At 61.9% G+C, this 11,076-nt stretch overlaps 1 protein-coding gene across 1 annotated transcript; it reads left to right on the top strand.

Moving 5' to 3' along the window:
* Positions 1-2,689: 2,689 nt before the first annotated feature.
* On the top strand, positions 2,690-10,397 carry WAS (WASP actin nucleation promoting factor). Its single transcript, XM_030547319.1, has 12 exons — positions 2,690-3,046; positions 3,873-4,013; positions 4,515-4,601; positions 5,196-5,292; positions 5,408-5,449; positions 5,572-5,625; positions 6,275-6,452; positions 6,973-7,015; positions 8,568-8,721; positions 8,978-9,399; positions 10,017-10,122; positions 10,225-10,397. Exons 1-12 carry the CDS (start codon positions 2,933-2,935, stop codon positions 10,278-10,280), a joined length of 1,494 nt encoding a protein of 497 aa, XP_030403179.1. The 5' UTR covers positions 2,690-2,932; the 3' UTR covers positions 10,281-10,397.
* The last annotated feature ends 679 nt before the right edge of the window (positions 10,398-11,076 follow it).

The following is an 11,076-nucleotide window of genomic DNA, read 5'->3' as shown; positions in this document are numbered from 1 at the left end:
CCGTCTCTCCTCTAGAAAAATCCCAATGCCTCTGCTTCCAACTCCAGCTATCTCTAGATCTCACCCCAGTGGTGCCTCCATCTCTCCTCTAGAAAAATCTCAACACCTCTGCTTCCGCCTCCAGTGATCTCTAGATCCCACCTGGTGGTACCTCCGTTTCTCCTCTAGAAAAGTCCCAACACCTCTGCTTCCACCTCCAGAGAGCTCTAGATCCCATCCGAGTGCCTCTCTCTCTAGAAAAATCCCAATGCCTCTGCTTCTGCCTCCGGAGATTTCTAGATCCCACCCTGGCACCTCTGTCTCCCCTCTAGAAAAATCCTGGGGTTTCTGTGTCCTTCTCCAGGAACTTTTAGACCTTGGCCCAGTGCCTCCCTCTCCCTTCTAGAAAAATCCCAGTGCCTCTACTTCCTCCTCCAGAGATCTCTACATCTTGCCTCAACGCTACCATCTCTCTTCTAGAAAAATCCTTATGCCTACACATTTTCCTCCAGAAACCTCTAGATCCCACCCCGCTGGCACCATCTCCACTCTAGAAAAACCCAGGGGTCTTCGCATCTTCCTCCAGCATTCTCCAGTCCCGACCCCGACGGCTCCATTTCCTCTCTAGAAAAGTCCTGATGCCTCCACCCGCATTGACACAGGTCTCCCACCACTGTGGCCTTAGCACTTAATGCCTCTTCAGCCAGTGCCTTAAACTTGACCCCCTCTGGTGCAGCCCCCTGGCCTCACAGTAGCCGTCTCCTGCCCTCCCCCCAATTCAACCACAACCCCGCTGGTTCTACCCCCCCGACACAGCAGTTATATTGGCAAAAAGGGGCCCCATAGAGAATCAGGACTCCTGGGTTCTCTCCCCGGCTCTGGGAGGGGAGTGCGGTCTAGTGGTTAGAGCTGGGGGCCAGGACTCCTGGCAGGGCCACCCAGAGGATTCAGGGAGCCTCGGGCAAAGCAATTTCAGGGGCCCCTTCCATAAAAAAAAAGTTGCAATACTATAGAGAACTATATTCTTGTGAGGGCCCCTCCGGGGCCTGGGGCAAATTGCCTTGCCCCCCCCCCCGCCCCAGGTGGCCCTGTCTCCAGAGATGGGTTTCTCCCTTTCTACAGGCGTAATTTGGGCTTTCATTTTGGAAGGAAGCATTTGAGGAAGAAACAAACATTTTCAGCTCCCTTTCCACCCCCTGCTCAAAATACAAACCCCTCAATCAGGAAATTCTCCCTGTTTCAAACAGAAATTCGCACCCCCCCATGTTCTGACTTTTTGGAAAAGGGGGGGGGAAGGCCCCCACAATGACTTTTGTTTTGCCAGTGGGGGAAATTGGCTGCCATGATAAACAAACCCAGGCTCGGCCCAGCTAAAGCTACCGCGCTGTGCCGGATCCATCAGAATCCGGTTCCAGGTCTGGCCCGGAGCCGAAGAAAACTGACATTTTGCGAGTCGTCCGGGAAACCTCCCCCCCAACACCCCACCCCCCAAAAAATTGGGCAACCGTGCAACCCACAGAGAGCGACGAATCTCTTTCATTGTGCCGACAGCTGGGGAAAGACACGTTTCTGAACTGCAGAGCTTGTGTCCTTCCCCGGGGAGTTGGCCGGTAAAAGAGACATGTCCTGTCCAGACAATGCTGCCAATCCCCCCTCCCCCCCCCAAAATGTCCTTTCCCGGAAGGAGAAACAAGAAAAAGACCATTTTGAAAAGAGGAATTTTTGCCCCCATCTGAGGGTCCGAAAATTTGGCTTCCCCCCTTACTAACTCTCAGGACATTTTCCAAACCGTTGGGTTTCCTTTTTGGGGCCTGGCATTGCCTGGGGCTCGGGGATGCTGGTAGAAGAGTCCCAGGTTCAGATTCTGGGGTGGGTTCCAGGCCTGGTTAATTCAGGGCTGGCCTGGACGGGATAATCACACCGGGGACGGCTCCCCCAACTGAAAACCCTCATCCTGCCAGCTCCTAAAGTCGGCGTCTCAGTCCATCGATCCTGCCTGGATTCACATGACTCCAGATGCGCAAGGCTTTACCAAGGCGGGAGCGGGCATAAAAGGGCCCCTCATTGCACTATTTTGATCAACACGTCCAGCCAGATCCTGTGTCATTCCCAGTGCTACGGACAAAGCCAAAAGACGCTCCTGCCCCCCTATTGCAGCAGGGGTTCCCCACCCCATGGCTGGTGGGGGGGGATGATGCTGTGGGATGGGGCAGCGCTAGGTGAAAGCGATGCAGGGAGCTGGTGGCTTCTGTATGGTAGCTCTGGGTTTCAATAAATAGCAACCGGACTTTTCCCCCCGCCTGAGCCGTCTGTGTGTGTGGGTCCGAGGGAAGGCGGGGGCTGGGGGTTATGGGGGGAGGAGGGCATGGGGAGATGGAGGAGGCAGGGGAGGGAAGTTGGGGTGAGTGTAGAGGAGGGGGTTGTGGGGAAGCAGGGAGGGCAGGGCAGGGGGAGTGGGGACAGGGCCCTAGCGGTACATTACCCACCATAGGCAGCTGGAACCAGTCCCCCAAACAGCCCCTCTACCACAGCACAGCTAGGCTGTCCTGCTGTGACTTGAAGGGGCGGGGGGTGTCCCCACAACCCTGAAGGTGCGTCAGACTCAGAAAATGCTCCCCCCCAAACAGCTGCATAGGAATCACAAACCCAGTGCCAGGCGGACGCAACGTTGCCTGAGTTTGCCGAGAGCCTGAGCCGATTGCTTGGAGAGGCAGGCCGGCCCCAACCATTGCTGGGTTTCCCCCGCACCCACCAGCTCTGCCAGTGCCCCTCACTCCCAGCCCTGGCTGGGGCCATTTGCAGAGCCCAACTTCCCCAGGCCCTGGGCGCTCAGCGTTGGTTGGTGGTTTTCTCTGCGCTTCCTGTTGAAAAAAGTCCCCACAACACGGAAGTTCCCTGGGGTGAGATCAGGGAGGGAAGAGACCCCGAGAACCTGCCAGGGGCTGGAGCCAGCATGAGCCGGGGGTCCAGGTCAGGGGCGCGAGGGCAGCAGGAGAACGTCCCCTCCCATCTCCTCCTGGATCATGAAAACCAGCAGGTGTTCGAGCTCCTGGGCCGGAAATGCACGGTGAGGCGTGAGGCCCAGAGGGTGCAGACACCAGGGGGCTGTGGCTTGGGAGTGGGGGGCACCTGCAGAGCTGGGTACCCCAGGGCTGGGTGAGTAAGGGGGCAGCCGGTTGGGCATGAGGGGGACCGGCAGGTCTGAGGGTGGGGAGCCCAGGGCTGCAGGTCGGGAGTGGGGAGCACTGGCAGAGCTGGAGGGAGCCCAGGGCTGGGCTAGCAGGGGCTGTGGGTCGGGAGTGAAGGGCACCAGCAGGGCTGGGGGGAGCCCAGGGCTGGGCTAGCAGGGGCTGTGGGCCAGGGATGAGGGGTACTGGCAGGGCTGGGGGCAGGGAAGCCCTGGGCTAGCAGGGGGCTGCAGTGGAGGAGGGGCACCACCAGAGCTTGTGGGAGCCCAGGGCTGGGGTAGTTGGGAACTGCGGGTTGGAAGTGGGGGGCACTGGGGGAGCCCAGGGCTGGGTGAACAGGGGGCTGCAGGTTGGGAGTGAAGGGCACCGACAGGGCTGGGGGGAGCCCAGGGCTGGGCTAGCAGGGGGCTGCGGGGCGGGAGTGAGGGGCACCTTTGTTGCTGCATCCCTCCCCCTCCGCTCAGGAGGAAGTGGGGTGAGCGGTCCTGACGGGGGCTGTGAGGGGCCCGGCGTGGTGATGCTGGGGAGCCCGGAGTCTCGGCCAACCTCAGAAACCAAGACAGGAACTGGCAGCCTCGGGGGCCCAAGCTCAGGGCTGGGCGAGCCCTCCCCCAGTGGCATTCTGTGTGGCTGTTCCCCAGCCGCCCCAGAGCTGGCTGCATCTCAGCTGCGGAAATCTATGTAACTCAGTTGTCTCTGTGCCAGACCCTGGCCACGTCGGTGGCCCAGTTGTACCAGGCCTTGCCCCCCAACAGCCAGGTCTGGGGGAAGCAGGGCTGCGGGGTCCTGTGCCTGGTGAAGGACAATCCCCGGCGCTCCTACTTCATCCGCCTCTTTAACCTCAAGGTGAGCCTTTGCCCTCCCGCCTGCGGCTCCCCAGCCCTGGGGGAGGGGGAACCCAGGAGTCCTGGCTCCCAGCCCCCCTCCCCCCCGATCTAACCACCAGTTTCTGCTCCCTCCCAGAGCCAGGCAGAGAACCCAGGAGTCCTGGCTCCCAGCCCCCTCCACCATGCTCTAACCACGAGACCACACTCCCATCCCAGAGCTAGAGAGAGAACCCAGGAGTCCTGACTCCCAGCCCCCCTGCTCTAACCACCAGCCCCTGCTCCCCTCCCAGAGCCAGACAGAGAACCCAGGAGTCTTGGCTCCCAGCCCCCTCCACCCTGCTCTAATCACCAGACCACACTCCCCTCCTAGAGCCGGGGAAAGAACCCAGGAGTCCTGGCTTCCAGCTCTAACCACCCAGCCCCCACTCCCCCTCTCAGAGTGGGCAGAGAACCCAGGCGTCCTGGCTCCCAGCGCACCCTGCTGGTGGGGGGTTAACTGGGGGTCCCCTTTCTCTTGCAGGAGAGGAGGCTGACATGGGAGCTGGAGCTCCTCCAGCCAGCTGGTCTATCCGCCGTCACCCCCTATTTCCACACCTTCCCCGGGGACGTGAGTATCTGCCCCAGAGAGGGGTGGGCGCGTGTGATCAGTGGGGCAGGGCTTCCAGACATAGCCCTGCCCCTGGAGACAACAGTTCAGAGATGTGGGGTGAAAAGAAGGAGAAAATTGAGGGCTACCAATAAGAAATAAGCCTGGATACCCGGATGCCTGGGTTCTCTCCCGGCTCTGGGAGGGGAGTGGGGGCTGGTGGGTTAGAGCAGCGGGGGCTGGGGGCCAGGATTCCTGGGTTCTCTCCCGGCTCTGGGAGGGGAGTGGGGGGTAGAGCAGGGGGCTGGGAGCCAGGACTCCTGAGTTCTCTCCTGGCTCTGGGAGGGGAGTGGGGGGCTAGTGATTAGAGTGGGGGGCTGGGAGCCAGGACTCCTGGGTTCTCTCCTGGCTCTGGGAGGGGAGTGAGGGGCTAGTGGTTAGAGTGGGGTGGGGCAGGACTCCTAGGTTCTCTTCCGGCTCTGGGAGGGGCGTGGGGGGCTAGTGGGTTAGAGCAGGGTGGGCTGGGAGCCAGGACACCTGGGTTCTTTCCTGGCTCTGGGAAGGGAGTGTGCCCCCCCTCACCCCCAGGACCAGTGAGGTGCCTTTTGCTTTCAGGAATGCCAGGCCGGGCTGAACTTTGCGGACGAGGCTGAGGCCCGCGACTTCTACTCGTTAGTGGAGGAGAAGATCCAGAAGCGACAGCAGAGGATGGGTACGTGGAGGGGTGGGGAGCTGGCTGGTGCCCCCTAGAGGGGACAGACCCCAGCCCCATTCCTCCCCCCCCCGAGCCTGCCAGCATCACAGTGCATGTTCTCCTCTTTCCTCAGAGAAACGGCAGCTCCCCCCACCACTTCCCCCGGTCAATGAAGGTGAGTCCCCCTCTATCCCACTGTCCTTTGCAATGGGGTGGAGGGGTAGGTTAGGGGTAGACCCCACTAGGGGTGGGGGCTGGTGACGTGGGTCTAATCACATCTCTTTTTGCCTTCCTTAGAGAGACGGGCGTCGACGCTGCCCCGATGCCCGATGCCCGGGGGAGACATGAATGGTAAGTGGCTCGGAGTTGGGGGTCTTGAAAGGGTTAATTCAGCCCCCTTGCCCCATGGCGCCCCCCAGTGCCCAGCCCTGACTGCCGGGGGAGAGCACCCCTTGCCTCACGCCCTGCCCCACGGCACCCCACAGCGCTCGGCCCTGACTGCCAGCGGAGCATGCCCCCTACCCAGCCCCGCAGCCCACTCCCCACACCATGGTGCCCCCCACTGCCAGCCCTGACTGCCAGGGGAGAGCACCCCCTGCCTCATGCCCTGCCCCACAGCACCCCCCAGTGCCAAGCCCTGATTGCTGGGGGACAGTGCCGCCGATTCACTCCCTGCCCCACGGCGCGCCCCCCCAGCGCCCGGCCGTGATTGCCAGGGGAGATTGCCCCATGCCCATCCCCCCATCCTGCTCCCCATAGCATGGTGCCCCCCAGCGCCAGCCCTGACTGCCGGGAGAGAGCACCCCCTGTCTCACTCCCTGCCCCACGGCACCCCACAGCACCCGGCCCTGACTGTCAGGGGAGAATGCCTCCCACCCAGCCCCCCACCCTGCTCCCCATAGCATGGAGTCCCACACCGCCCAGCTCTGACTGCTGGGGGAGTGCACCCCTGCCCAGCCCCGCACCCTGCTTCCCACAGCCCCATCTCTCTGCCCCGCAGGTCCCAGCAAACAGCCGAATTCCCCCTCCGGCTCCTTGAACCTGGTGACGATGGACATCCAGAACCCGGACATCACCTCGTCCCGGTACCGGGGGCTGCCGGTGCCCACAGCCTCCGAGAAGAAGAAGGGCAAGAAAAAGATCTCCAAGGCCGACATTGGCGCCCCAAGCGGATTCAAGTGAGAGCTGGCATCAGTGGGGCCGGGAATGGGACGCGGGGCCTGGCCCCTCTAGGGGGTGCTGGCTCCCATCTGACCTCAGGGTGGGGGGGCTGGCTGGTTCTGAGGGGGCTGGGAATGGGGCATGGTGCATGGCCCCTCTAGGGAGTACCAGCTCCCATCTGACCCCAGGGCAGGGGTCTGGCTGGCTCCAGGGGGCAGGGAATGGGCCACAGGGCCTGGCCGCTCTAGGGGGCACCGGCTCCCATCTGGCCCCAGGGCAGGGGTCTGGCTGGCTCCAGGGGGCAGGGAATGGGCCACAGGGCCTGGCCGCTCTAGGGGGCACCAGCTCCCATCTGGCCCCAGGGCAGGGGGCTGGCTGACTCCAGGGGGCAGGGAATGGGCCACAGGGCCTGGCCGCTCTAGGGGGCACCGGCTCCCATCTGGCCCCAGGGCAGGGGGCTGGCTGGCTCCAGGGGGCAGGGAATGGGGCGCAGTGCATGGCTTCTCTAGAACTGGCTAATCTTTGTTCTCCTTCCAGGCATGTCACCCATGTCGGATGGGACCCTAACACTGGCTTTGACGTATGTAGCTTCAGGGACAGGGGCATGGTGGGGGTCTGATCCTGGGGTCCAGTGATCGGAGGGGCTGGGAAGGGGGCCAAGGACAGGCTGTGGATTAAAGCTTCGGCGTTAGCAGTGTCTGTGTATGGTGGGGAAGGGCGGGTTTCACTCATGCTTGTGGCTACCAGGCATGATGTGCGGTGTGAGTGCGCTTCAGTTGGTGGGCGCGGCTATTCCTCGGCTGCCCCGCCCCAGAGGTGGCTGCATCTTAGCGTCAGGTGAGCTATCTGTGTGGGTTGTTATGTGTGGTGGTTCCCCAGCTGCCCCGCCCCAGAGGTGGCTGCATCTTAGCGTCAGGTGAGCTATCTCTGTGGGGTGTTATGTGTGGCGGTTCTCCAGCTGCCCCACCCCAGAGGTGGCTGAATCTCAGTGCCAGGAGAGCTATCTCTGTGGGGTGATATATGCGGCGGTTCCCCAGCTGCCCTGCCCCAGAAGTAGCTGCATCTCAGTGCACCATAGAGCATTACGGGGGCAAATCTGGGGTTTGCTTGAGCCAGGACTGCCCAAGATACTGCCTCCCTGTGGCCCCCCGTCCCCTTAGCTTTTTCTAAACTCACTCTGTTCTCCCAACTCACGTTACTCCCCCCACCCCTGCAAACTGCTTGGGGAGTTGGCAGCATGCCCGTTATTGGCGGTGAGGTTGGTGCATGTCCACAGGAAAGGGGCAAGTCACAGCCAGCCAAAGGCGCTGCCGGAGCTAGCGGGGATCTGGATGGCGCAAGGGGCAGGGCGCGGTCCTAGCCCCAGGATGTTTTTTTGAACTCCTTGGGGCTCAGCTGGGAACTAATGCAGGGCCTGTGGCTTGCCGCAGCTGGGGGCTCGGTGATCTGGCCTGCAAAACCAATTGCCATTGGGCCAGGTTCTCCTGGGACCGTCCCTTTTTTGCTGCCGCTGTGTCGGAAAAGCTGGCCCAGGCAACCAGTTTCATGGGCTTTGGATGGCACAGGGTTTTTTTTTCCAGCCCTCAAAGGCAGCGGCCCAATAATCTGGGCATGAGACCCTGCAAGAGGATGCGTCCCATGACAGTGATCTCAGCCACTTCTGAATGCAGCCACTTCTGGGGCGGGATGGCTGGGAACAGCCCCATATAATGCCACATGGGGAAGGCTCACCTGGCGCTGAGATGCAGCCAGCTTTGGGGCAGGGTGGCTGGGAACAGCCCCATATAATGCCACATGGGGAAGGCTTGCCTGGCGCTGAGATGCAGCCAGCTCTAGGGTGGGGCAGCTGACATCACCTCCCAATTGGATCTCTCCAGGAACATCCCCCAGCTGCTTGCTCTGCTCAGCGGGTTAACGTTTTAGGGGGTCAGTATTAGGGGGTCCCCCGAGGCTGCTGGGGGGGGGCTAATTTAAGGCATGATCCATAAATCCCCCATCCCCAGATTTCAGGGTTTGAAGCTTTGCTGCTCTGTCCATCTGGGTACCTGCAGCTGGGGGCAGGGTGGGAGCGTGAACTTGGGAGGCGTTTGCCCGAGGATTGAGCAGCCTTCCTCCATCCGTCTCTCTCCTAGGTGAATAACCTGGATCCCGACCTGAAGACGCTCTTCTCCCAGGCCGGGATCAGCGAGGCGCAGCTGACCGATGCCGAGACCTCCAAACTCATCTACGATTTCATCGAGGGCCAGGGCGGGCTGGAGGCTGTGAAGGAGGAGCTGAGACGCCAGGGTGAGTTCTCCCCATGAGGTGTTATGTGCGGCTGTTCCCCAGTCCCCATCCCCAGAGGTGGCTGCATCTCAGTCCCGGGCAAGCCATCCCCGTGCAGTGTTATGTGCGGTTGTTCCCCAGCTGCCCTGCCCCAGAGATGGCTGCATCTCAGTCCCGGGCAAGCCTCCTCATGTGGAGCTTTGGGGTCCTCAGGGGGCCGTGGGGGAAGAAACTTGTTACAGGCTGGGCTTTAATTGCAGTTTATTTCTCCCCACAGGTCCAGCACCACCCCCGCCCCCCATGACCCGGTCCGGGCCCCTCCCTCCCCCACCCCCTTCCTCAGCGAGAGGCAGGTCTGGCCCGTTGCCCCCAATCCCAGGCGGCCCCCCACCCCCCTCATCTATGCCAAATAGGGGGCCTGTTCCCTCCCAGCCTCCCAGGGGGCATCAGCCCCCTGCTCGTGGGCCTCTTCCCCCTGTCTCCAGGTCTGGTCCGCCCCCCCCTCCTCCTGCTTCTGGGGCAGCCCCCCCACCCCCACCTCCCCCCCCACCCCCTCCACCCCCAGTATCTTCAGGGCCTTGTCCCCCTCCTCCACTTCCTTCAGGGGGGGTCAGCTCCTCAGGGGGCCAGCCCGCTCCCCCCCCAAAAGGGCGTGGGGCCCTGCTGGACCAGATCCGCCAAGGCATCCAGCTCAACAAGGTGAGCTGTGGGGCAGATGGGGGGTGAGGATGAGGGAGATAGGGGAAGGAAGGAGGGGAGATGGGGGCTGAGTGGCGGGGCAGGGATGGGGGAAGTGGTGGAAGGGAGGGGGATAGGGTGGGGAAGGGGGAGATGGGGGATAGGGGAGTTGGGAGCAGGTGTGGGGCATGGAGAGGGTGACTGAGGGGAGCAGGGATGAGGAGGGGGGTGGCTGGCTCGGTGGGGCTACGAGGGGGGAGTTAGAGCTGGCTTTGGGGGTGAGGGTGGAGGAAGTGGGCTCTGGTGGGCACAGGGGGTCTGGTCTGAGGGCTCTGGCAGAGTCAGGGGGGTGGGTGGGCACAGGGGGTCCGGGCCGGGGGCCCTAGTGGCGCCATGGTTGTGGGTGGGCACAGGAGGTCTGGACTGGGGGCTCTGGTGGTGCCAGGGGGGTGGGTGGGCGCAGGGGGTCTGGACTGGGGGCTCTGGTGGTGCCAGGGGGGTGGGTGGGCACAGGGGGTCAGGGCTGGGGACTCTGGTGGTGCCAGGGGTGTGGATGGGCGCAGGGGTCTGGTCATGTCAGGGGGTGGGTGGGTGCAGGGGATGGATGCTGTGGGTCCTGACCCCTCCCTGCATTGCAGACCCCCGAGATGCTGGACTCCCCGCTGCCCCCGCAGAGCTCCGAGGGCCTGGTGGGGGCGCTCATGCACGTCATGCAGAAGCGGAGCAAAGTGATTCACTCCTCAGGTGAGTCGCCCCATCCCACCTCGGCAGCGGGGGGTGTGTGCCGTGCCCCTCCTCCCCCACCCCCAGCCCCCTCCTCCATTCACCTTCCTCTTCCTCCCGCAGACGAAGGCGAGGACAACGGCGGGGACGAGGAGGACGATGACGAATGGGATGACTGAGCTTTGTCCCCAGCAAGAAAAGCTCCTCGCCTTGTGTGCTGGGCGCTGTGCCCCACTCCCCTGGGTGATCCCCCAGTCCACCTGGCCCCTCTGCAATAAAGACAGCTCTCCGCTTGACATGCTGCCCCATCTTTTACCCAGAATTCCCCTTCCCAAGCCCCCAGCTTCCCCTATCTGTTCCCATCAGCCCCCTGAAACCCAGGGCTTGGCAATACCCTGGTCTCCACTGACCTCTTTGGCATCAGAAACAACCCAACCGATCTCCTTCCAATTCGGCTCCATGCTTTGATCTCAGCCCGATTGAAAAAACAAGCCAAGTTGGAACCAAGCTGGTGATGTGCGGCTCAAGAACTTGGTGTGGGTCATCAGCACAGATTTTGGGGAGGACTAAACCCATTGGTTTGGGTCAATGTCTGAGTGACAGAACTGGAAGCCAGAATGCCTGATCTGAGGTCGTGGCTATGCCACATGTGCTCTGGTGGCCCAGCTGCAGAAGATTTAGTGTAGATACTTTCACGGGCAATGGAAGGGGTCTGTACCTGATCCATCTTGCCGGTAGCTAGGTTGACAGAAGAATTCTTAGTTGTGTCTACACCTGTGCGTTAGGTCAGCTTGACGATGGACCTCTGGGGGGTGAATTTTGCACAGCCCTAAGAGCCGTAGCTAGGTTGATCTCAATTTTGAGCGTAGATGAGCTGCCACTCTAGACTAATGTCTTGTTATAATGGCAGCAGCGTCACCCGCAATATAGAACTTGCTCATAACTTATGGCTTATTCCTCTCAAGACTTGGCAAA

Source organism: Gopherus evgoodei, unplaced genomic scaffold (genome assembly GCF_007399415.2).
Source record: "Gopherus evgoodei ecotype Sinaloan lineage unplaced genomic scaffold, rGopEvg1_v1.p scaffold_57_arrow_ctg1, whole genome shotgun sequence".
In the NCBI taxonomy this organism is placed as follows: Eukaryota; Metazoa; Chordata; order Testudines; family Testudinidae; genus Gopherus; species Gopherus evgoodei.
The sequence above is the reverse complement of the archived record's forward strand: the minus strand, read 5'-3'. Positions and strand labels throughout refer to the sequence as shown.

What these genes read in the sequence shown, in the direction of transcription:
- WAS (XM_030547319.1), top strand. Translation starts at nt 2,933, where the DNA reads ATGAGCCGGGGGTCCAGGTCAGGGGCGCGAGGGCAGCAGGAGAACGTC. An exon ending in ACTTCCCCCGGTCAATGAAG is followed by an intron (nt 5,450 to 5,571) that starts GTGAGTCCCCCT and finishes TGCCTTCCTTAG; the next exon opens with AGAGACGGGCGTCGACGCTG. An exon ending in AAGGCATCCAGCTCAACAAG is followed by an intron (nt 9,400 to 10,016) that starts GTGAGCTGTGGG and finishes CCTGCATTGCAG; the next exon opens with ACCCCCGAGATGCTGGACTC.